Below are 21187 nucleotides of genomic sequence, written 5' to 3'. Positions count from 1 at the left end.
TGATATATTGGTTATCCATAAAGGCCCATATTCTTCTTCTTTTCTTCTTTTCGGTTTGGTTTTGCTGAAATTTCAGAAAGCATGATTTTTAGTGGTGGTGGATCCATTGTCTTATATGGTCCATCGATGTATGTGGCAGTAAAGACATTTACTTTTTGTTTCACGACCATAACTTGTGGCTGTTTAATGTTGGATTTCCACGCAAATTAGATACTTGACAATTGGCATAACTTTATTAATTTATTTTTTTTTTCTTTTCAAATTAGAGGTCTTCGTTTCTTGCCAGACCATTTCCCAATTTCGTACTAGTAGCACCATCGATTCATGAATCATCATCGGTCTCTTAAATTATTATACTCTGAAAAAAACTTATCATAGTTATACTCCGTGTTTATAAAAAACCGTGTAGTCAATCAAATTTAATAGTTTTATTTTATAACTAGTTGAGTAGTTTTTAGTTTATAATTTTAATGATATTTTTTAGGTAAAAAATAATTTTTTAATAAGTATGTACTACCCAAAACATCTTACATTTCAGAACAGAAAGCATGACTATAATACTACATTTTTCACCGTAACATTTTGAAACCAATATAAAAAACATATCAGCTTTTTACTACATTTAATCCTCCCCTCACCAGCTAACTGCCTATATTATATTTTGAACAAATCAACATCCACGTGGGAACAAAATCAATATAATCACCTCTCGAAAACTAAGAAAACTATACATTAGCCATTAATTAGCTATAAAATAGTAGTTGTATTTACGTACGTATCTTATGCATTACGGAATACGCAAATACAAACATATACTAATAGACTGATATACATAGGTGTATTGCTAGCAAAAAGGATTATAGCTAAAAAGAAATGAAAAAGACAAGAAACTTAGAGAAAATTGGGTATAACAGAAGAGTAAGGAAGGGACTCACCAACTGGTGGTTAAGTCATTTAATCCTTCAATTAAGCAATTGAACAGACACCCACCCACCTTTGTTTTTTCTTTCATCTTCTTCTTCCCTAGACCAGCTTAGCATATTACTTTTTTCCTCTAAATATATGTTAGATTTTTTATTTTTCTTTTATAATGTTATTCTCATATACGAACAGTAACACTACTATATAGTATTATTTACCATCGCATTATTGCCTTCAAACGTTTTTGTTTCTTTTTGTATTTAGTTAACATAAAAAAAAAGTAGTAGTCTAGTGTATGCGCCAGGTCAATGACGATTAGTGATTTATATGTTCTCACGTGTTTACATAGGAATGGCTGGCAGACAAAAAATCAGTTAATTAATTTACACTCGACGCATAAGGTACAGAAACTTCTACCGGAAAAGATTAAATTAAAGGTAGCGGTTGTCAAAAATTTCCGGTAGTGTCATTATTTTATTGTTGATATATTGCATACCAAAGTTTGAATTTTAAAATTGGGTTGGTGTCTAAATGTCCCCAATGATAAGAATATGAGTTGGTTTTGTTTTTTGTGGAGTGAAATTTTTTTTGGTTTATTTCAGAATTTCCAATTATTAATCGTTTTTTTTCTCTCTCGGGATTGGGTCTCAAGTATTTTCTTTTTGTCTTGGACTGTTGGAAACTCCTTCTCTTTTGTGTTTCCTGATATAGCAGCCACATCCACACTCATCACAACAATCTCTAATTCCTAGGGTTTTTAAAGTTTCATCTTCTCCTCCTGCAGGTAGTTTATCTTTTAACTTTAATCAAGTTCTTGATTCTCTATATGATTGCTGATCTGCTCTGTATTTCTTGATTCTTTGTATTTTTTTACATCCTGTTTCTTAAAAAAATAAAAAAAAATCTCCCTTTTTGAAAATTCTCATATGAAATGAAATCATCAAAAAGACTTTACTTTTTTTCTATATGTAATAATTGATCTTCTCTGCTTTTGAGTCACTGAGTTGAACTACAAAACTTCTTTTTACTCTGCATTTTTCTTTCATCCTCGAGTTAGGTTTTCTTTATCTCCAAAACAATATCGACAGGATCGGGTTTACTATTTCCTCTTCTATTACACAATCCTTGAATTGGGGTTCCTGGGTTTCATCAGTTCTTGACCAAAAACACTTGCTTTATCAATAATTTGACTTTAATCCATAAAAGTTTGTTGCTTTCCAAACTGTTAATGATCGAACTTGTTTGGTAAGAGGGATTACGATGTTTTAACTTCCACTCAGACCTTACACGACCCTTTTTTATTTTTATTTTATTTTTGCTGCAGGAACTCATTTCTTTTCCGACCAAACTCATGGAAATTAAGACATCACTGTAATAAAATTCCTGCAAATTCACTAAAAAAAAAAAGGCAGTTAACCATGGCGGTTTACTACTCGAGTAATGCCAATTGTTACCAACAAGAACCAATCTATCTCAACCATCAACAACAACAACAACAACAAGCTTCTTCTTCCTCCGCCGCCGCATCTTTCGTCGGCGAAAATGTTCGAAACGAGATGGCTTTCATTCCACCAACCACTGGTCTTCAGACTCTCAACGGAGATGTAACCGGAAACGGTGCCGTTTCCAGCAGCGATCTAAGCTTTTATGACGGTCAAGGACTGTCTCTAAGCCTCGGCAATCAAATTTCTCTTCCGTCCTTTCACCACCAACAATACCACCATTTGGGTTTCACCCCAAATCCTTCAATCTCAGCTAAGGAAACGCCACCGTTTGACGTGGAGGAGAAGAGCAAAGAGATGATGTTGTCGTTGGTGGGTCAATCTGATCCTTCCTCCGGTTATGCTGGACTCTACAACAATTACCGGTTTAACGAAACCTCAGGAGGTTTCATGAGCGGCGTGTTGCGTTCTCGGTATCTTAAACCGGCTCAGAATCTCCTCGATGAAGTGGTTAGTGTCAAGAAAGAGCTAAACCAGATGAGAAAGAAGAAGAAGAAGAAGAAAGGTGAAGACTTTAGCAATGGTTCAAAGGATACACAAGGAGAGTTATCAACTGATTCGAATGTGAAATTATGTACAATAGAACGTCAAGAGCTTCAGAACAAGAAGAACAAGCTCTTAACAATGGTTGATGAGGTAGTTATTTTAACTAACTTAAACTCAAATCTCTTAAATACTTAGTTCTGAGTATGCTTTGCTTGTGTTGTATTAATTGCAGGTAGATAAAAGATACAACCAATACTACCACCAAATGGAGGCATTAGCTTCATCATTCGAGATAGTAGCTGGGTTTGGATCAGCTAAGCCTTACACATCAGTGGCTCTCAACAAAATCTCTTGCAGTTTCCGCTCTCTCCGCGACGCGATAAAGGAACAGATTCAGATCATCAGAGAGAAGCTTGGGGAGAAAGGAGGAGGAGAGTTGTCATTAGATGAGCATCAAGGAGGAGGAGAGAGGATACCGAGACTTAGGTATTTAGATCAACGGCTGAGACAGCAGAGAGCTTTCCATCAACAGCTTGGAATGGTTAGACCATCTTGGAGGCCTCAGAGAGGCTTACCTGAAAACTCTGTCTCTGTTCTCCGCGCTTGGCTCTTTGAACATTTCCTCCATCCGTATGTGTTTTCCTTCGCTCACAAGTCACAAACCTTTTTCAGTTTCATGTTTTATGTTTTATGTTTTATGTTGTGGCTGTTTATTTGTAGATATCCGAAAGAAGCTGAGAAGATGATGCTTGCAAAACAGACAGGACTGTCTAAAAACCAGGTAAAAAACTGAGCTTTTTTTTTTGTCTCGCTTTGAAAGTTGCAATCTTTGTGTTCTGTTTGAGTCATTTTAGTTTCTGCTTAGGTTGCTAATTGGTTCATAAACGCGAGAGTTCGTCTATGGAAACCGATGATCGAAGATATTTATAAAGAAGAGTTTGGTGATGAGTCTGAGTTACAAATCTCCAAGTCTCCTCAAGAACCTAACAGCACCAACCAAGAAGACTCCTCCTCACAGCAGCAACAGGAAGATAACAAGAATAACCTCGCTTATCCATCAGCAGACACAACAAACATTGATGACGAGCCACAACAACAACAGATGAACCGGTCAGGGGATTACGAGACGCTAATGAACAACTATCAAGGGTTTGGTGTGGAGGAGGAGTACCGTTACGTGGGAGGGAGCAACCAGGAAGACAGCAGATTCTCGAATGCCCATCACTTGCACGACTTTGTTGTTTGATACTGGAACAGGAGGACATGATACTTGAAGCGCAAGAAATGTGCTTGTTTTGCATTTTCATAGTTAGGCATATATATAATACACGCACCCATATCTGTGGCGTAAAAAGCAGATGCATAGGTTGCTTTTGTGTATAACGCCAAATATTGATATGTGTGTGTATAAGGTTCACAGTGGTGTGCAGAATACTTGAAAAAGTGTGTACACCGTTTCATTTAACATGTTAGAAAAGATCGAGAGCTCTTTTTAACAACAATACGTATTCAAAAACATGTGACACGTTTCTTGGTTTTAATTTGGTAAATGATAGATGTCTTACATTATAGTTTATTCCGTAGTAGAAGACTATGGTGGCGCTTGAGTCAGTGAGAAGTAGTTGATGATTGTCTCGCTGTTTTGGTCTGATTCAAACTAGAAACGACGTGATGTTTCAAGTTCAGTAAACAAAACGGCGCTCAATCCTCTCTTTTATCATCGCAGGGAGTGTAATACTCAAAGCGGGACATAAAAGTTTCATCGTGAAAGTATCAGTCCTCCGATTTCAATGGAAGTTGTTTTTCAGTTGTCACCGGAGATTCCTTTCCGTGTCAATCCCAAACCGCTAACCGTTTCAAATCGTAGTAGAATCGACTTCTGCCGGCCATTATCAGCAACCAGCGATTCTCGATCCCGGAACCGGATGTTCGTTCTCGGGATGGGATTCGTCGGAGGGTTCTTCGCGGAAAAGCTCAAAGAAGCAGACGGGTAATGCTATTAATTGCTCTCGCGTAAGTATGATTGATTGATTGATAATCAATCAGATTGACAAGCTGAGTGGGTTCAGGGTGGTTTCAGGGACTTGCAGGAGTGATTCGAAGAAGGAAGAGTGGGAGAAGAAAGGAATCGATCTTCACCTCTTTTCCGCAGATTCACCTGAGTAATGTTTTTTTTTTTAACTATCAACACTTTCCATGGTAGTAATCTCTGAATCTTATATAAACTCTTTCGTTTGCTTCTTAAACCAATCAGATGGAGCTTGCTCGAAACAGTTAAAGATTACACTCACCTGCTCGTTTCCATTCCACCTTTAGCTGACATTGGTGATCCGGTTTTGCTTTCTTTCCTCTGCCCTTTTTATCCTATCCTCTCTCGCCTTTACTGACAAAAAAGCTTCTCTCTTTTTTTCGTCACTTGAAAAAGATGTTGCGGAATGTAGATCTTGTCAGAGGGAAGCTTTCGAGTGGAAATCTTCAGTGGCTTTGTTATCTCTCATCAACAAGTATGTAAAGAACCTGCCTTTCTTCTTCAACTCAAATCTTTTTTCTTCGTTTTTAGTTGGGTTAAAGATGATTCTCTTTAGGTGTTTATGGAGATTATGGTGGTGCTTGGGTCACTGAAGAGTAAGTTATTTATTTATTTCTCTCTTTTCTGCCATAGTAAGTCTAAAGGTCAAATCCATCAATCTTGTAGTCATCCTCCAAATCCTAGAACTCAGTCAGCCAAACTGAGGTTAGCTGCAGAGGAAGGATGGTTGAGCTTGGGGAGTGATCTTGGGGTTTCTACTCATGTCCTTCGACTTGGTGGTATCTACGGACCTGGTCGCAGGTTATTCACTGCTTCTGCTTGTTATTTCCCTAGAAAAAAGGCTTTTAAAGACTGATCCTCAAAACGGAGTGTTTGTTGCTGCAGTGCGATTGATACCTTGTTAAAGCAGCAGCATTTGTCTGAAAGTCAACTGAGAAGAGCGTCCCGGAGATTCACGTCCAGAGTCCATGTTGAAGATATATGCCAAGCTCTTCAAGCTTCCATTGAAAAACCATCATCAAGGTATACATTTATGTATAGGTGGTGGTATATGCCACTTCATCTTCAGTTTGTGAGATCTAATATGACGTGAGGCTGATGATATCCGACTGTTATGGCAGAGAGATCTACAACATTGTCGATGATGATCCAGCACCAAGGGAAGAGGTGTTCCAATATGCCTTGGAGTTGATTGAAAAACGTTGGAAAAGGAAAATCGAAACAAAACCATTTCTGTATGAGTCTCGGGAGCAGAGTTCACTGAGAGGCGAAAAACGAGTTAGTAACGAACATATGAAGAATAAACTTGGAGTCAAATTGCTTCATCCTTCCTACAAGTCGGGATTGCAAAGCATTGGGGAGAAGATGGACAACCCGTTTTAAAGCACGGATCACGACAAGAAAATGGCATCAGTCTTTGAGAACATCAGACGCCAGAGAGTTGTTAGATTTTGGATTTTGCATCAGTTAAATAATTGATGGCTAAGGGTGGGTGTATACTCCACTTGGAGCTGATGGAACCAAATGTGCCATTTCATAAAAGACTTATAAGACGTGGAGCGTTTGGTGCTCGAACAATGATAACCATCCCTATCACCGGATTAATGTTTCCTCAAATACAAATTCTACATATTTTTTTTTATCATCACGATTTAACAAAGCTAGTTTATTCATAACATGCAATGCTAACTGGTTAGTTAACTACTTATAAGCTCAAGGTATATCATCAACATATTAAAATCTCAAAATATACAAGAGAGAAATTATCCATGATTCTAAAAGTAAAATCTAAATATAACATGCAGTAAAAACAAAGGAGACAAATTCAGCAACAAATGCAGAAAACGGAGGACTCAATACAATACACCGATCAACTAAGGGTTTCTTCCGCATGTTTGAAACGAGGCATGTGAAGATGCTACGTGTAACACTCAGACTGGGATCCAACGACTGAGAGCGGTTTCAAATAGTTGACGGAGATGGCCGTCGATCAAAACCAAAGGAGGCGGTTGGTAGAGCGAGCTGTTTGACTTTGCATGGCGTCTAGGCGAGAAATAAACAAAGCGCGCACAATAATTTTCTAACTAACAATTGTAATAATTGGAAAAATGAAAATCACGTGCTCTTTTGCATTTGTCGGATTCACAGATACTATTGAATCACATGTTGAGTTTACTACGAGAAGCCGAGAACCACAGAACGCAAACCGGCAAATGGATAAGAAAAATTCACGTAATAACTAGAGACACTCGAGACATTCATCACCATTTCTATAAATCATACGTCTTAATTAACACACTCTTTTTCCAATATTATACAAATGGCGGGGAAGGAGGACAGTGAGACGTTTTTCTCGGCGGCAACTCCTTTGGCGTTTGAGTTAGGCAGCCTTCCAACAACCGTGATCCCCGCAGACCCGTCGGCAACCGATTTGACCGCACCTCCAAAGCCTGTAATAATCACCTCCCCAACCGTCGCCGGAACTTACCCCGTCGTCTTATTCTTCCATGGATTCTATCTTCGTAACTACTTCTACTCTGATGTTATTAACCACGTAGCTTCTCATGGCTACATTGTTGTAGCCCCACAGGTATGTATTTTTTTAAGTTTATTTATAGTATATTAAGTTTATGGAAGTAAAATAAAATCGAGTTGATCTTTTTGTCTACTAATAATATAGTTGTTATTAGAACTATTCTATATAATTTCCTTCTCCTAAAAAAAAAAAAATCCTTCTCCTAACTAATAAAATATGTTTAAAATATATTCGACTTGTATTTCATTTTTCGGGTGGTATGTATACCAAATAAAATACATGTTGTATATGCATTGATTACGTGAATTTATAAGCTAGACATTTAAATTGCCTATTTATCAAACGGATATAATAGCAAGAATTTTAATTATTTTAAATTTATAAGTTAAGCCATTTGAATATCATTTGTTTTTTTGGTATGACATGTAGCTTTGCAAGATTTTGCCGCCGGGAGGGCAAGTGGAAGTGGACGATGCTGGAAAAGTGATAAACTGGACTTCGAAAAACCTCAAAGCTCACCTCCCAAGTTCAGTAAACGCTAATGGCAACTACACCGCACTCGTGGGTCATAGCCGCGGTGGTAAAACCGCGTTTGCGGTTGCGTTAGGCCACGCCGCAACACTAGACCCATCCATCAAGTTTTCAGCTCTTGTAGGAATAGATCCAGTTGCAGGAATCAGCAAATGCATAAGAACCGATCCCGAAATCTTAACGTACAAACCGGAATCATTCGACCTGGACATGCCGGTTGCAGTGATCGGTACGGGTCTCGGACCGAAGAGTAACATGCTGATGCCACCATGCGCACCAGCGGAAGTGAACCATGAGGAGTTTTATATTGAGTGTAAGGCTACGAAGGGACATTTCGTGGCTGCGGATTACGGACATATGGATATGTTGGACGATAATTTGCCCGGTTTTGTCGGGTTTATGGCGGGTTGTATGTGTAAGAACGGTAAACGCAAAAAGAGTGAGATGAGAAGCTTTGTTGGTGGAATTGTGGTTGCGTTTCTAAAGTATAGTATATGGGGTGAAATGTCAGAGATTCGACAGATTTTGAAGGATCCTTCTGTTTCTCCAGCGAGGCTTGATCCTTCGCCGGAGCTGGAAGAGGCTTCTGGTTATCTCGTCTAGATTTGTGGTTATGTAACGTATTGGTATCCTCAGAGAGACTCCAAACTCGTAATAAACTTATTGCATGTTTCACTACTTTAATAACATATTGAATATGTATCCTCCAAACTATGAATAATGTTTCCAAGTTACTTATGGAATTCCAGTACCAAAAATATCAGATTATTATAGTACGTGGAAAAATAGTTACAATGAAAATTTTCAAAAATGCAAATAAAAATAAGTGCTGAAGAAAATCTAAACAAAGGTCCTAATAAAAGAGCCTGGCATATGTTGTTGACAAGAAAAGGAGTGATTTATTTTTGAATTGATTAATTGTGTGCAAAATATCTTGCATAGAACTATAGAATTGTGTTATAAAAAAGACAGATACGAAAGTCTCGTTTAAATTTTGTTTGTTTGTATGGTCCTAATAGATTCACATGTGTAAAGAATCTTTAAAATAGCAATGTTAGTAATAGAGATATGAACTCATTAACCCGCGAAATACCCTAAACTAAAAACAACACAAATGTATTTGAGTTTTAACAGTCTAGCCCGTTAGTAATCCTATAACAACACTGTGTTATTTTTGTCATGTTTTTACTAATGGTTTAAGAACAAAACAAAAATGATCGATCCTTCCTTGAAACATATAGTTGTCAAAAGCTATTAAATAATTTAAATGTCATCACAAATAAACTGAGTTTTGAAACACCGGGGATTTTGGTCTGTGAAAACAAACAAAACATTCAAAAGATGATTGAGAATATAGTTTATTTCTCATCAACGATCTTGCTCTTCTAGCTAACGTAGATACTGACAAGGAACTTCATTCAAGTATCAACCAAGACTACCTTGGAAAACGCAGCTCGAACTCTCATCATCTGTCTATTGTTTAATCCACCATGACAAGAACCTGCAAGATCAGTTACAAAAGAGAGTCAAAATGGTGAGGCAAAGTGATCAACACGATCAAAAGAGTACAAAGTGTTCAACAAGATAGGTTTAGCTAACATCTGAAACGATTCTGAAGATTCATCTTCAACGCAGCCACACAAGTAGCTAATACTAAAGTTCTAGCTAGCTGAATCATACTAGTACAAACCTACACAAAGTAACAACAAGAAAGCCCACAATATACAAACTCGACCAAGTTAGCTAGCTGTTATTGTATAAGCCTATGAGAGCTGTTCAGTCAAGTTTCAGAGTATCTAAACTATGGTCAAGTTTCAGAGTACATTACCAAAGAGTTTTAACCTCATATTGCAGAACTACATGATGTGGTTGTTGGATCCTTGTCTAAGTTGTCTTCATCAAAATAATCTTCAACATCACCTGAAATTATAAAATAAATTATGTAGTTACATAAAAGTTCATATATGAAATCAGAAACCAAATATCAAAACTAATATTCTACCTTCAAATTCAGCAAAACCTCTTAACCAGTTCCGAATACAAAGGAGTGCTTGAACATTTTTTGGAAGAAGACGGTTTCTGTAAGGACTAATCATCTGTCCTCCAATGCTAAATTCTGATTCTGATGCCATAGTTGTGATTGGAATGATGAGCAAATCACATGCAAGAGAAGCTAAATCACCATAGTGTTGTTCTTGATCTTTCCAATAACCTAAAATCTCTATGTCGGTAAAAGACCTCGAATCTAGCCTAGGATCTTCTAAATACATCTCCAGATTTGTCTTCTTATTGTCTAGACCAGGCTGGATGCTCCGCTCAAGTTCAAACAGATCCTATGTTATTGTATTAAACAAGCATCACATTAGATATATAACAAGATTATGATATATGAATTTATAAACTGCAAAAGACTTACATAATTCAGATCATCTTCTAATGGTGACTCAGTAAGAAGCTCATATGGAGTCGGTGTTGCTGAAGAGGTTGAAGAAGAACTCTGAAACTTGGCTCCATACTCTTCATAAAGCTTTTTCAATTTCTTCTTAACAACTTCAACCTTTTTCTCAGCGTTTCTCGGATCCACTTCGTCATAAGCTGTTCTAAGTATTTGCAGCTTCAATCTCGGATCTAAAACAACCCCCATAGCTAGAACGAGACTGTATTCATCCCAATACTTAGAAAACTTAACTCTCATTTTCTTAGCCATCTCTTTCATTACTGGATCATCACAACTGGCATACTTCATCAGTAAGCATTCAATTTTCCACACTTGTAAAAAATATGCATTAGTTGTTGCCGCTATGTCGATGCTTGAGTATCTTCTGCATACTAACGTTATAAGTAGCATTATCCAAGGTCATAGAGAAGACTTTTTTCTTTAATTCCTACTCCTTCAAATAACTATAAGTTTATTAGCCGCTTCTTCACCAGTATGTGGAGGTTTCAACTCACAGAAGACTAGTATCTTGTTGTTCAACTCGAAGCTCTCACCAACATAGTAAGCTGTCAGACAGATATATCCCGTCATAGTAGTAGAAGATGTCCACATATCTGAGGTAAAAGATACCCGACCTTTGAATTCTGCTAACACTTTCTTCAGCTTCTCTCTTTCTTCCTCATATCTTTTATAAACATCAGCTCCGGCTGTTTGCCTACATATATGCTGGCATTTGGGATTCAGATACTTTTCCCTAGCCCTAACCTTCTCATACCCAACATATTTGAAAGGCTGATCATGGTAAATAATGATCTCACTGATCATATCACGATCAACCTTGTGATCATACTCACGATCACCACTTGATGCATGAGGCTTTTTGAGACAGATTTCTAAATGCTGTTTCAAAGAAGATGTTCCTGAGGCAGATTTCTGATACTAACTTCTTATTACAATGAATGCAACGACTCCTTCTTTTTTCATCTGCCACTACTCCTACTACTACGAAAGGGTTCCAAACAAGAGACTTTGCGCGTTTAGAATGACTCACAGTTTCAGTTGCTTGAACATGTTGAGTTTCACTTTGTGCTTGTCCTTGAGTTTTTGTGTCATCCTCATCATCAATCTCCATTTGCTCATTTGCAGCATTAAGAGCTGCTATTGTGTCAAGTGATTGTGAATCCATTATGCAAAACCAGTAAACAATCACAAAACTTAAGCTATTATTGAATAAAAAAAGATACACACAAGCACAACATTAACGTAACGGCGCACAAGACTAACGTAACGGCACACATGCGCACACATTGAACAATGTTGTTGTTTCAGCACTAACGTTGATCAACCAACCAATGATCTATAGCACCAAGATAAAATGCACTAATTAATTAACATTGACCTTTCTTTTGCAAAATTAAAACTTGTTTCGTAACCCAAAATCAATACGAAACAATATCAAATCAAAATCCCCAAACCAAATATTATAATAGAACTTCCAGTAAATATAATGATACTGTCTCATCTCAGAACAACCTAAACGAAACTCAGAGGTTATCCCACTCAAGAGCATATGTATTTTCAATTCAAGTTCTTCCAAGTTCTAGTTCTTCCAGAGAGTTTTAAGAACAAACAAAAGCAGAGAGTTTTATGAACATAAAACCAATTCCAAAAAGTTTTAAGAACAAACTTACAGAGCTCAAATGGGGAGGGAGGCAAACAGATGGTTAGAAGGACAGAGAGTATCAGCGCTTAACCTAAACACATTGAAATGCAGAATCAGTGGTTAGCCATGATGCCCATGACATGATTCTAAAGCATAAGAAACCTCTGTATAAGATGATAGATCAATCAAAATACAAAAACCCATTTCTCAATCTTACCAATGAAACCGAGGTGTCTTTATCAGAATCGTCTTTCCAAAAAAGAATATTTGATTTCGATATTGTGGCTTTGGTCATGAGACTCACGACTCACGGGAAGAGACGAAAGAATTAGGGTAAAAACACGAAACGACTAGTGAGCTTTCTAAAAAAAACCCCATAGGGTAACCGAAACCCGATAAAGTATACCCGATAGGATAATTTACAAACAAAGATCCGCCCAAATAAAACCCACGAGTTTCAAATACTAATAATATGGGTTTTTTGTTTAAAATTTTAATAGGGTTGAGGGTCCTATGGGTTTTTACCCATTGGTAACATCCCTAGCAGGTTGCCATTGTTAACATCCGTAGCAGGTTGATTTAGCCAATTTTAAAAGAGAAGTGTGTCCTCACTCCTCACGGACTTCACATAAGGTAGTAGTACTGTTGTAGTTAACCTGAAGCCATTAAAAACCTATAACATTTGGGCCAATAATTATTTAAATGGGCCTAAAGCCGATTTTGTTGACATTGACTTTCGACGCTACGAAACAGTCCACTAATGTCACTCTCCCCTCTAAATCTAATATTATTATCCAAACAACCTTATCCAACCATACTGACACGAGCGCCGCACACGTGGCATCCATTCAGGGATAATTATTCGGCGACTGTTACTTGATGACTTGTCAGTATTTCACGAGTTACCCTCCGCGTCATCATAGCTAACGTGAATTCTCGTTTCTACCCCTCTCCATGAACATAAGCAAAAAAATGCAAGCAACTAATGAAAAGGGGCAAAATCGTCAAATGAGGCGATAAAAATATCTTTATTATTTTATCCATCGTTGATCTGTCTGTGCAATGTCCAGGATACTTCCTTTAGTCATCTGTTGAATCATCCAATTGAATCTTCCGGAATTTTAAGGTAAGAATCCAATTCTCATTCTGATATTTCGATTTAGATGTTCATCGCACAGATCCAGCTACGAGATAATATAAACTATAGTTTTAACTTCTTTTTGATCGAGAATACACCGATCGTCGAGATTAATTCATATTAGCTGTTATGGTCTTGTCTCGTATCAGTAATTTGTATATAGAATTTTGAGTTAAAGAAGTTGCTATTTGAGAATCGAGAGATATTTGGTAATGTTTGATTCTAAAAAAAAAGTTTTCATTTTTATGTATCGAAGATGAGGTCGCTTCAAGCACCGATCGTTTGCCCTAGTGTTCGTCCCAGACAATTGGGTGTGTCTGCTTCACTTGTCAACTGCTCTGTTTCGAGACCTCGGCTTCTCAGAAACCAGTTTTGGGGTAATCCGACCAGAAACGTCAAGTCCCAGGTTGCTTCAGTCACTCTGATGGTGCGGAGGTGTAAGGGTATACAGTGTCTTTTCAGCTCGCGTTCTGATGGTAACGGAAGCACAGCAGAGAATTTCAACGAGAACGATGAAGATTATGTCAAGTCTAGTGTACTTGAAGCTGGTGATTCTCGGTTAAATCTTATCTTTTTTTTTTTATATATGTTGATTCTGATCACCGATGTCTTCTTGGTGTTTTTTAGTTGAGGTAAGAAGTGGACCAGATGGGTTCATGGTGAAGATGAGAGACGGTAGGCAACTTCGATGTGTCCACAATAATCCTCAGGGTGGGAATCTTCCTAGCTATGCTCCACACTCTGCTATTGTGCTGAAGATGGAAGATGGAACTGGTCTTCTTCTTCCTATTATCGTCTGTATGTGGATCTAAGGTTCATTTGTGTTGAGTAATATCTATTTATTTCCTGTGTTTTTGAATCTCCTCCTCTTTTCTATTGGGTTTGAATTGCAGTGGAGATGCCAAGTGTGTTACTTATGGCAGCAATGACGAATGTCAAAATAGTATGTTTTTGTATATTATTATCTCCAGCTTCTGTGTGAATCAGTTGAGAGTTATTAACATAGGGATTAATTTGTGTAGGCAAGGCCAACTATGTATGAAGTGGTGATGGAGATGGTAGATAAAATGGGTTACGAGGTGAAGCCTTATGCTTCTTCCTCTCACCGTTCTTTTTTTTTTTTAATACAAATTCTTATATTATGAAGAAAGTAACCAACTTCCCCTGCAGGTTAGGCTTGTTAGAGTTACCACAAGAGTTCACGAGGCGTATTACGCGCAGTTATTCCTTTCAAAGGTTTGCAACTTCTGGTCTACAAAATGCATCTTCCATTTAGTGTCTCATTTCTATTTCTTATGCTAAGGCTGCTTCTGAATGGGGATTTGCAGGTGGGTGATAAGTTGGATTGTGTCAGCTTCGATCTTCGTCCTTCAGATGCTATTAATATAGCTGTCAGATGCAAGGTATTATAGTTATATTAAAGGGAACAATCACATAGAGAGTTCTCTCCATGGGATCATCTTAACCACTCTTGAAAAATGGTGTGACTCCTCACTCTTTAGGTACCTGTCCAAGTGAACAAGTTTCTAGCTTATAGTGATGGAATGAGAGTCATCGAGTCTGGAAAGCTATCAAAGGAAACACCTGCTTCTGATGGTTTATTATATACTGAACTAGACCGGTAATTTCTATATCGCTAGTGAAATTAGTCTGAACAACGTTGACAATCGCGAATTTAACAACGTTGTGTTTTTTTTCCTACTTGTGTTAGGCCAAGTGGTCAGCCTTGTCTCGATACAAAAGAGTTTGATCTTTTGAACAACATGATGCAAGCTGTTAATGAAGAACGGTATGATGAAGCAGGTAACTTTACTCTCGCCCTCTGCCTGAACTCTCCCATTTCAAAATCTTTTTTTTTTTTTTAATTTGGTGATCTTGGTTCTGTTTTTTTTTTTTTTTTTTTAAATGTCCTGTATTGTGTGTGGTTTCAATGGATGTTGCAGCTGAGTGGAGAGACAAGCTTGGCCAGTTTCAAGCAAAACGCAAACTAAGGAAATACACATGATCGACCCACAGGATATGGTAGAGAAACAAAAGCTCAGTCTACTTTGTGGCTTTTATAGGCAAACTAAAACTAGTAATTTATGTTGTGTGTTTTTTTCTTTTACTGCAGAGCAGTTCGGAGACAAAAACATTTATATAAATATTAATTATGTAAATAATAAAGAAGCCATTGCTAGAAGCTGTGATCAAAGTGATGGAAATGGACGCTCCCAAATTGCAAAAGAAATAATCTCTTTCGTTCGTGTGATGGAGGATACTTGATCTCTATCTACACTTGTGCACGTTAGTAAGTTCCCGAAGATAAAGACAAAATATAAAATCTTGTATGTAGTGTTATCGTGTGAAACCAATCAGCGGTGTGTACATAATCATGCATTGATCATCCCTCGTATCGTAAAGTAAGCCTACTCTGATTAGATTAATATTTTTAATGAGTGTCTTACTTGATCATTTTGTTTTTTTTTTGTCAATTTGTCCTTAGCGCATTATTGCAGATTCCGGATTACCGAAGTAGGACCGCACGTATAATTACCTACATAAAAATAAAATATCTTTATAACTTTAATTACATTATAAAAAAAATTATTTGACGTCTACAGGCAGATTATTTTAATGCAAAGCCAAACTTCAAAAGATTCTGAGAAAAAAACAAAAACAAGTCATAATCGAAAAGAAGTGGGTTTCCGCCAAGAGCTTCACACGTGTCTTTGATGTCTGAATCAAATAATAATAACAAAACGAACCGCTGTTGGATTGTAATTAATAAAAAAAAATATCAAAAAGAAACAAACGAAGAGGCAGACGAAAGGGAAGAGAAGAGACAATATTCAAACATTGATGGCAGAGATTTCTTTGTATTTCCGGCGGCCATGGAAATAACATTTATTCCACATTTAATTAAATATCATAACTGCACCCTAAGAAAAACTTAAATTTCCTCAGTAAATTCTTCATCTACCGTTTCACTATATCTCTCTGCTTTCTCTCTTTCTTCCGAATTGTCAAGGCTCGTCGACTCTTCAACTTCGATCGGTTCTCATCATGTCTGGTCCTCTTGATCGTTTTACAATACCCTGTAAGTCTCATCTCACATCTCTTCATCGTCTTCTGTTTACCAAGTTCCCTAGGGGTTTACAGTTACTATTATCGGTTGTTATATGTCTTGAGAATGAAGATTACATATTTTTTTACTTTTCTCAATTGTATAATTTTCTTATAAGAATCTTGAATTGTTTGTCTTTCAAGGTTTTGAAGGTTTCTCCAGCACTGATGAGAGGAAAGAACGGAAGTCAGATATCGAAGTTTCTGAGGACGAGAAGAAGACTAGAATCGGAATCTTCAAGAAGAAAGCGTCAAAGGCTTCTAGCAAACTAAGACGTTCTCTGAGCAGGAAGAGGAGACCAAGCAAAGGAAGAAGCATCGATCGGACTCCATCTCTTACCTTTGAAGACATACATGATGTTGAGGAGTTGCGATATGTGTCTGAGTTCCGACAGTCACTCATCTCTGATGAGTTGCTCCCTCCAAATCTTGATGACTATCATATGATGCTTAGGTCCTTTTTTTTCTTTCCCTATTATAATCATGTGAATCCATGTATTTGTTGTTGTACTAACGTTTATGTGGTTGATGAGATCATGCATATGTTTTCATGACATGTCTTTTTTCTGTAGATTCTTGTATGCTAGGAGATTCGATCTTGGAAAAGCAAAGTTAATGTGGGCTAACATGATCCAATGGAGAAAGGATTTTGGTACAGACACCATTTTGGAGGTACACAAGGTTTTTGTTAATTTTCATTTGTTGGGTGACGTGGAAATATATTAGTTTGCTGACTGGGTTTCTTTACTTGGCAGGACTTTGAGTTTCCTGAACTGGATCAAGTACTCAAATACTACCCTCAGGGATACCATGGTGTAGACAAAGAAGGAAGACCTGTTTACATTGAAAGATTGGGAAGAGTCGACCCTTGCAAACTCTTGCAAGTCACTACATTGGAAAGATACCTGAGATATCATGTTAAAGAGTTCGAGAAAACTGTTACCATCAAGTTTCCTGCTTGCTGCATCGCTGCTAAGAGACACGTTGACTCCAGCACCACAATTCTTGATGTCCAAGGCGTGGGATTAAAGAATTTTACTAAATCTGCTAGGGATCTTATCACCCAGCTTCAAAAGATTGATAATGATAACTATCCTGAGGTAATAGCTCTGCTCCTGCCATTCATTTTCTTATAAGCAAAACCCTGTTTTTGAGCATAGTTTACTAACATTTGTTATGACATATGTGCAAGACACTTCACCGTATGTTCATCATTAATGCTGGCCCTGGTTTTAAGCTACTTTGGGGCACTGTTAAATCGTTTCTTGATCCAAAGACTGTCTCCAAGATAGATGTAACTTAAATAAAGCCTTTGTTTTTACATATCTACAAAATTTTATTTTCCTTGTGGAATAATTAATTACATCAATGTGATCCTAATAGGTCCTTGGAAACAAGTACCAGAACAAATTACTTGAGGTGATTGATGCAAGGTAGGGAGTCTTAGAGTCTTCTAACGGTTTTGTTTTCTTATCATAATTGTATCATCTGAACATGTTTAGTTATTTTTCAGTCAGCTGCCAGATTTTCTCGGTGGTACTTGCACTTGTGTAGATCAAGGAGGCTGTATGAGATCTGATAAAGGGCCGTGGAAGGACCCTGAGATACTAAAGGTGGAGTGATTGTTTCTTGATTGTTCATTATGTTTTTGTTATGCATATATGATCATTCTAATGGTTTTCTCAGCCTTCATGCAGATGGGTCGTAGTGGTGGGACGTTCTGTAGGCATGCTGGTGCTCAAATATCTCCATCTCATAAGCAAACATATTATGGGGTAAGGGGTGTCTATTCTTTTTTGGTATTTAGAACATAAATTTTATCACTGTAATAGTAATATCCTCTCTTGGTTCAGATGAAAGCTAGTGACACATCAACAGCAGAGTCAGGGTCTGAAGTAGAAGAGTTGTCTTCACCAAAAACAAATATTTATAATCATGTACCTAAGTTAACTCCTGTTTCTGAAAATGTAAGCGTTCAAGTTGCATGAAAAACGTAGAAGTTTTTATTTCTTGACCGGACCTGACATGCTGGTTATGCTTTCATTTTAGATCAAGGCCATCGGTAAAGTAAGTCCTAGTGTTTTATCCGAGTATGAAGACTGTGTGCCAATGGTGGACAAAGTTGTGGATGTTGCCTGGCAGTCCCAAGAGATGATTACAAATGTTTCCAAAGGTAAGACTAGAAACTAAATTGTTATATTTCTAAAATGTCAGACATATAATGGAATGTGTTATAGGTCCTGAATATACATCAGGTTTGGAGAGAATAGGAACGGTTAGTCATATCTGGAGGTGGCTAACTATGTTCTTCATAAACATTTTGGCACTATTCGCTTCTCTGACTCTGCCACAGACTATAAGGCACTCACAGTTGATTCCCTCAAGCGCTAGAGATGAGCTGTGTGATGAACCAAATGCAAGGGAATCTCGTCCTCCTTCGCCTTCTCGTCCAAGTACTATCGATGAAAGAGTCATCATTTCCTCTGTTGTAAGTAGGCTATGCGATCTGGAGAAACAGATAGAAACCCTTCACTTGAAGAAATCCGAGATGCCTCACGAGAAAGAGGAGTTGCTCAATACTGCTGTTTATCGCGTGGATGCACTAGAAGCAGAGCTTATCAACGCAAAAAAGGTATAAGCATAAAGCATCTAATGGGCTGGTTCTAAAACTCTCAATGATGCTGATAATAAGTCATTATGAACCTTGTAATGACCTAATATCTGTATTGAGCAGGCATTACACGAGGCCTTAATGAAGCAAGAAGAACTTTTGGGTTACATAGACAGGCAAGAGGAAGCTAAGTACAAGGTTAGTCTCTATTTGCAGTTAACTTTTCTCCAACTCTATTTTAATATCTATGTTTTAATGAGTGATCATATGATACAGAGAAAGAAGTTCTGCTGGTGAAGAGATGCGAGTTAATTAGATCATGGAACATTTACTATAGGTCTGAAAGCAAAGGTTGCAGTGGATTTTTATGTATATAAGATAAGAAGAAACTTGCAGTGAGATTTTAGTTTAATCCAAGTTTTTTTCTTCTAATAATCAAATTCTGCATGATGCTACTATTGAATTGTGTGAATTATTGGTGTTGCCACAATGGATTCTGTATTGAAAGTTCAAAAGTAAAAAATAAAGGAAAAAAACAAAAATAAAATAAAATGATTTGCGACATGGATTGCATAATGTATGGTCCTGCATGTTAAAAGTGGGACTCATCGACAATCCACATGTTTTTTTTTTTTTTTGATAATCAATCCACATGTTGATATGACCAAACAAAGGACTCGTCGCAAGTTTCTGGTACAGTTTTTTAACCTCTTTTAATTGTAATAGAATAGCACAATTCTCCCTAAAAATAAGGAATCATCCATCACAATGCCACACAACAATAATCGTTTTTTTTTTCTATGAGTTGCGATACATCAAATTAGGCTGAGCGGAACGAGGACAAAAGTGTGAATGGAATCTTGATATAGTACAACATGGTTTGGCATAACAAACTTGTGGAGTCTCTCTCTAATTTAAACCAAATTTCTTTTTTTTTTTGATCAAAAACCAAACTTAAGACTGATTTTTTTTCCAACCACAATAAAATCAATCAAAAATGCATTTTCTTTCTTTTCTTTTTCATTTTATGAGTCGATGCCTTTGTATCCACAAAAGTATAAAAATTAAGAGTGAGGTTTTGTTTAGTACAAGGAATTTGGTTCCTGATTAAGAGATTTTGCACTATGATTACAAGAGCTAGCTAACTAAAGTTTGGAACACAATGGGTGGATTCACTTGCCATATAACAGTACATTTATGTCTGTTATTACGTACTCAACTGTTAGATATTACTTATTAGGATCATCTAATAGATTCTTTTTTTAATCTGAAGGCAATCTACTATTGAAAAAAAATAAGAAAACACATTCTTATTTACAAAGCAAATGGAAGCTCGCGGAAAATCCCTTCAATGATTTGCTCCCTCCCATAAGTAGTCTGTATTGGCTCTTAGCTTCCAGTTTATTTTTAAAAGTCGGGCAGGTGCTTGTAAAAAGAAAAAAAAAAAATACGCCATTTTTTTTACTTCGTACCAAATTTGTACTTTAATTCATTCATCTTATAATCTTATTGCGGATCTTTTGGCAAAGCAAGCTATGATTTGTAGATCGTTCGATTAATACTAGAGTCCAAACAAAGTTGGACAGGACAGGACAGGACAGGACAGGAGTGCAAGTTTGTCATCGTTCAACTTTGTAAAACTATATCTTTTTTTTCTTTTTGGACCGGCTTGCTTCGGTGATAAATAGTACACAGCTGTTAGTTTCGCCACCAGGATTCGAATTCCAGTCACTGGAGAATTCACATGCGGAACTCCAGCACCCGAGACCGAACGAGACCGAAGACCGTTCACGGTGACCCACATGGTGATCAGCTCGCTGGTCCTTGGTCGCTTTGATCTCTAGTCTGGACCACTTCGGTGGGGTAAAGACACTCGGTTATAAAAAAAACTATATCTTTTGGAATTTGAGTTGTTGGGGGTTTATTACAATTTTTTTGTTCTGACTGTGATCATTCTTCAATAGGGCACGAAAATTTACAAATAAATAAAAGGGATAAATGGCAACAAATTATCTTGAAATCAAGGATTAATAGAACCGGTTAAATGGCATAAATGTTTTGGAAAAAAAAAAGATCTAGATTTTGGCTAGTTCAGTTTGAATTATATATTTTGTTTGATTTAGCAAACCAAATAAATTTATTTTATTCAGAGTACTTTATAATTTAGTTCATATTTGGATTCAAAAATTTTTTGTTCCTATTTGAATTTTTTTGCTTAGTTAAGAAAA

At 37.1% G+C, this 21187-nt stretch overlaps 6 protein-coding genes across 17 annotated transcripts; 5 read left to right on the top strand and 1 right to left on the bottom strand.

The window, feature by feature from the left end:
- The first annotated feature begins 1284 nt into the window (after positions 1–1284).
- LOC106416020 (BEL1-like homeodomain protein 10) lies at positions 1285–4478 on the top strand. Of its 3 annotated transcripts, none has more exons than XM_022702813.2 (5): positions 1285–1358; positions 2246–3059; positions 3142–3539; positions 3630–3690; positions 3775–4478. In XM_022702813.2, the coding sequence occupies exons 2-5, from the start codon at positions 2340–2342 to the stop codon at positions 4153–4155; spliced, it is 1560 nt and encodes a 519-aa protein (XP_022558534.1). In that variant the 5' UTR covers positions 1285–1358; positions 2246–2339; the 3' UTR covers positions 4156–4478. The 3 variants fall into 3 exon arrangements, with proteins under 3 accessions (XP_022558534.1, XP_013712298.1, XP_013712297.1); XM_013856844.3 differs by having other exon boundaries at positions 1299–1705; XM_013856843.3 differs by lacking the exon at positions 1285–1358 and adding an exon at positions 1844–2166.
- Positions 4479–4508: 30 nt separating this feature from the next.
- LOC106411863 (protein YeeZ) lies at positions 4509–6580 on the top strand. The gene is made up of 8 exons (XM_048756701.1): positions 4509–4899; positions 4979–5071; positions 5164–5242; positions 5335–5413; positions 5495–5534; positions 5605–5739; positions 5824–5961; positions 6060–6580. Exons 1-8 carry the CDS (start codon positions 4700–4702, stop codon positions 6319–6321), a joined length of 1026 nt encoding a protein of 341 aa, XP_048612658.1. The 5' UTR covers positions 4509–4699; the 3' UTR covers positions 6322–6580.
- A 512-nt stretch (positions 6581–7092) lies between these two features.
- Positions 7093–8748, top strand: LOC106416159 (chlorophyllase-1). The gene is made up of 2 exons (XM_013856994.3): positions 7093–7528; positions 7904–8748. The coding sequence occupies exons 1-2, from the start codon at positions 7259–7261 to the stop codon at positions 8606–8608; spliced, it is 975 nt and encodes a 324-aa protein (XP_013712448.1). The 5' UTR covers positions 7093–7258; the 3' UTR covers positions 8609–8748.
- Positions 8749–9243: 495 nt separating this feature from the next.
- Positions 9244–12496, bottom strand: LOC106412282 (zinc finger BED domain-containing protein RICESLEEPER 3-like). Of its 8 annotated transcripts, none has more exons than XM_048756705.1 (7): positions 12323–12496; positions 12134–12196; positions 10484–11600; positions 10422–10444; positions 10008–10338; positions 9834–9925; positions 9244–9506 (listed from the first exon to the last, which is right to left on the bottom strand). In XM_048756705.1, the coding sequence occupies exons 3-6, from the start codon at positions 10851–10853 to the stop codon at positions 9849–9851; spliced, it is 801 nt and encodes a 266-aa protein (XP_048612662.1). In that variant the 5' UTR covers positions 10854–11600; positions 12134–12196; positions 12323–12496; the 3' UTR covers positions 9244–9506; positions 9834–9848. The 8 variants fall into 8 exon arrangements, with proteins under 8 accessions (XP_048612662.1, XP_013708649.1, XP_013708650.1 ...); XM_013853195.3 differs by having other exon boundaries at positions 10422–11168; positions 11494–11600; positions 12323–12468; XM_013853196.3 differs by having other exon boundaries at positions 10422–11157; positions 11494–11600; positions 12323–12468.
- A 495-nt stretch (positions 12497–12991) lies between these two features.
- Positions 12992–15689, top strand: LOC106414994 (bifunctional nuclease 2). Of its 2 annotated transcripts, none has more exons than XM_022702851.2 (11): positions 12992–13231; positions 13500–13791; positions 13871–14041; positions 14137–14186; positions 14266–14322; positions 14414–14479; positions 14572–14646; positions 14746–14864; positions 14955–15046; positions 15187–15265; positions 15362–15689. In XM_022702851.2, the coding sequence occupies exons 2-10, from the start codon at positions 13500–13502 to the stop codon at positions 15246–15248; spliced, it is 984 nt and encodes a 327-aa protein (XP_022558572.1). In that variant the 5' UTR covers positions 12992–13231; the 3' UTR covers positions 15249–15265; positions 15362–15689. The 2 variants fall into 2 exon arrangements, with proteins under 2 accessions (XP_022558572.1, XP_013711039.1); XM_013855585.3 differs by having other exon boundaries at positions 15357–15689.
- Positions 15690–15931: 242 nt separating this feature from the next.
- Positions 15932–19449, top strand: LOC106414993 (phosphatidylinositol/phosphatidylcholine transfer protein SFH4). Of its 2 annotated transcripts, none has more exons than XM_013855584.3 (13): positions 15932–16322; positions 16493–16802; positions 16921–17020; positions 17104–17448; positions 17541–17642; positions 17732–17781; positions 17862–17961; positions 18046–18123; positions 18202–18315; positions 18398–18521; positions 18604–18980; positions 19083–19157; positions 19236–19449. In XM_013855584.3, the coding sequence occupies exons 1-13, from the start codon at positions 16289–16291 to the stop codon at positions 19254–19256; spliced, it is 1830 nt and encodes a 609-aa protein (XP_013711038.1). In that variant the 5' UTR covers positions 15932–16288; the 3' UTR covers positions 19257–19449. The 2 variants fall into 2 exon arrangements, with proteins under 2 accessions (XP_013711038.1, XP_013711037.1); XM_013855583.3 differs by having other exon boundaries at positions 18586–18980.
- The last annotated feature ends 1738 nt before the right edge of the window (positions 19450–21187 follow it).

The sequence above is a fragment of the Brassica napus genome, chromosome C5 (genome assembly GCF_020379485.1).
Source record: "Brassica napus cultivar Da-Ae chromosome C5, Da-Ae, whole genome shotgun sequence".
In the NCBI taxonomy this organism is placed as follows: Eukaryota; Viridiplantae; Streptophyta; class Magnoliopsida; order Brassicales; family Brassicaceae; genus Brassica; species Brassica napus.
The sequence above is the reverse complement of the archived record's forward strand: the minus strand, read 5'-3'. Positions and strand labels throughout refer to the sequence as shown.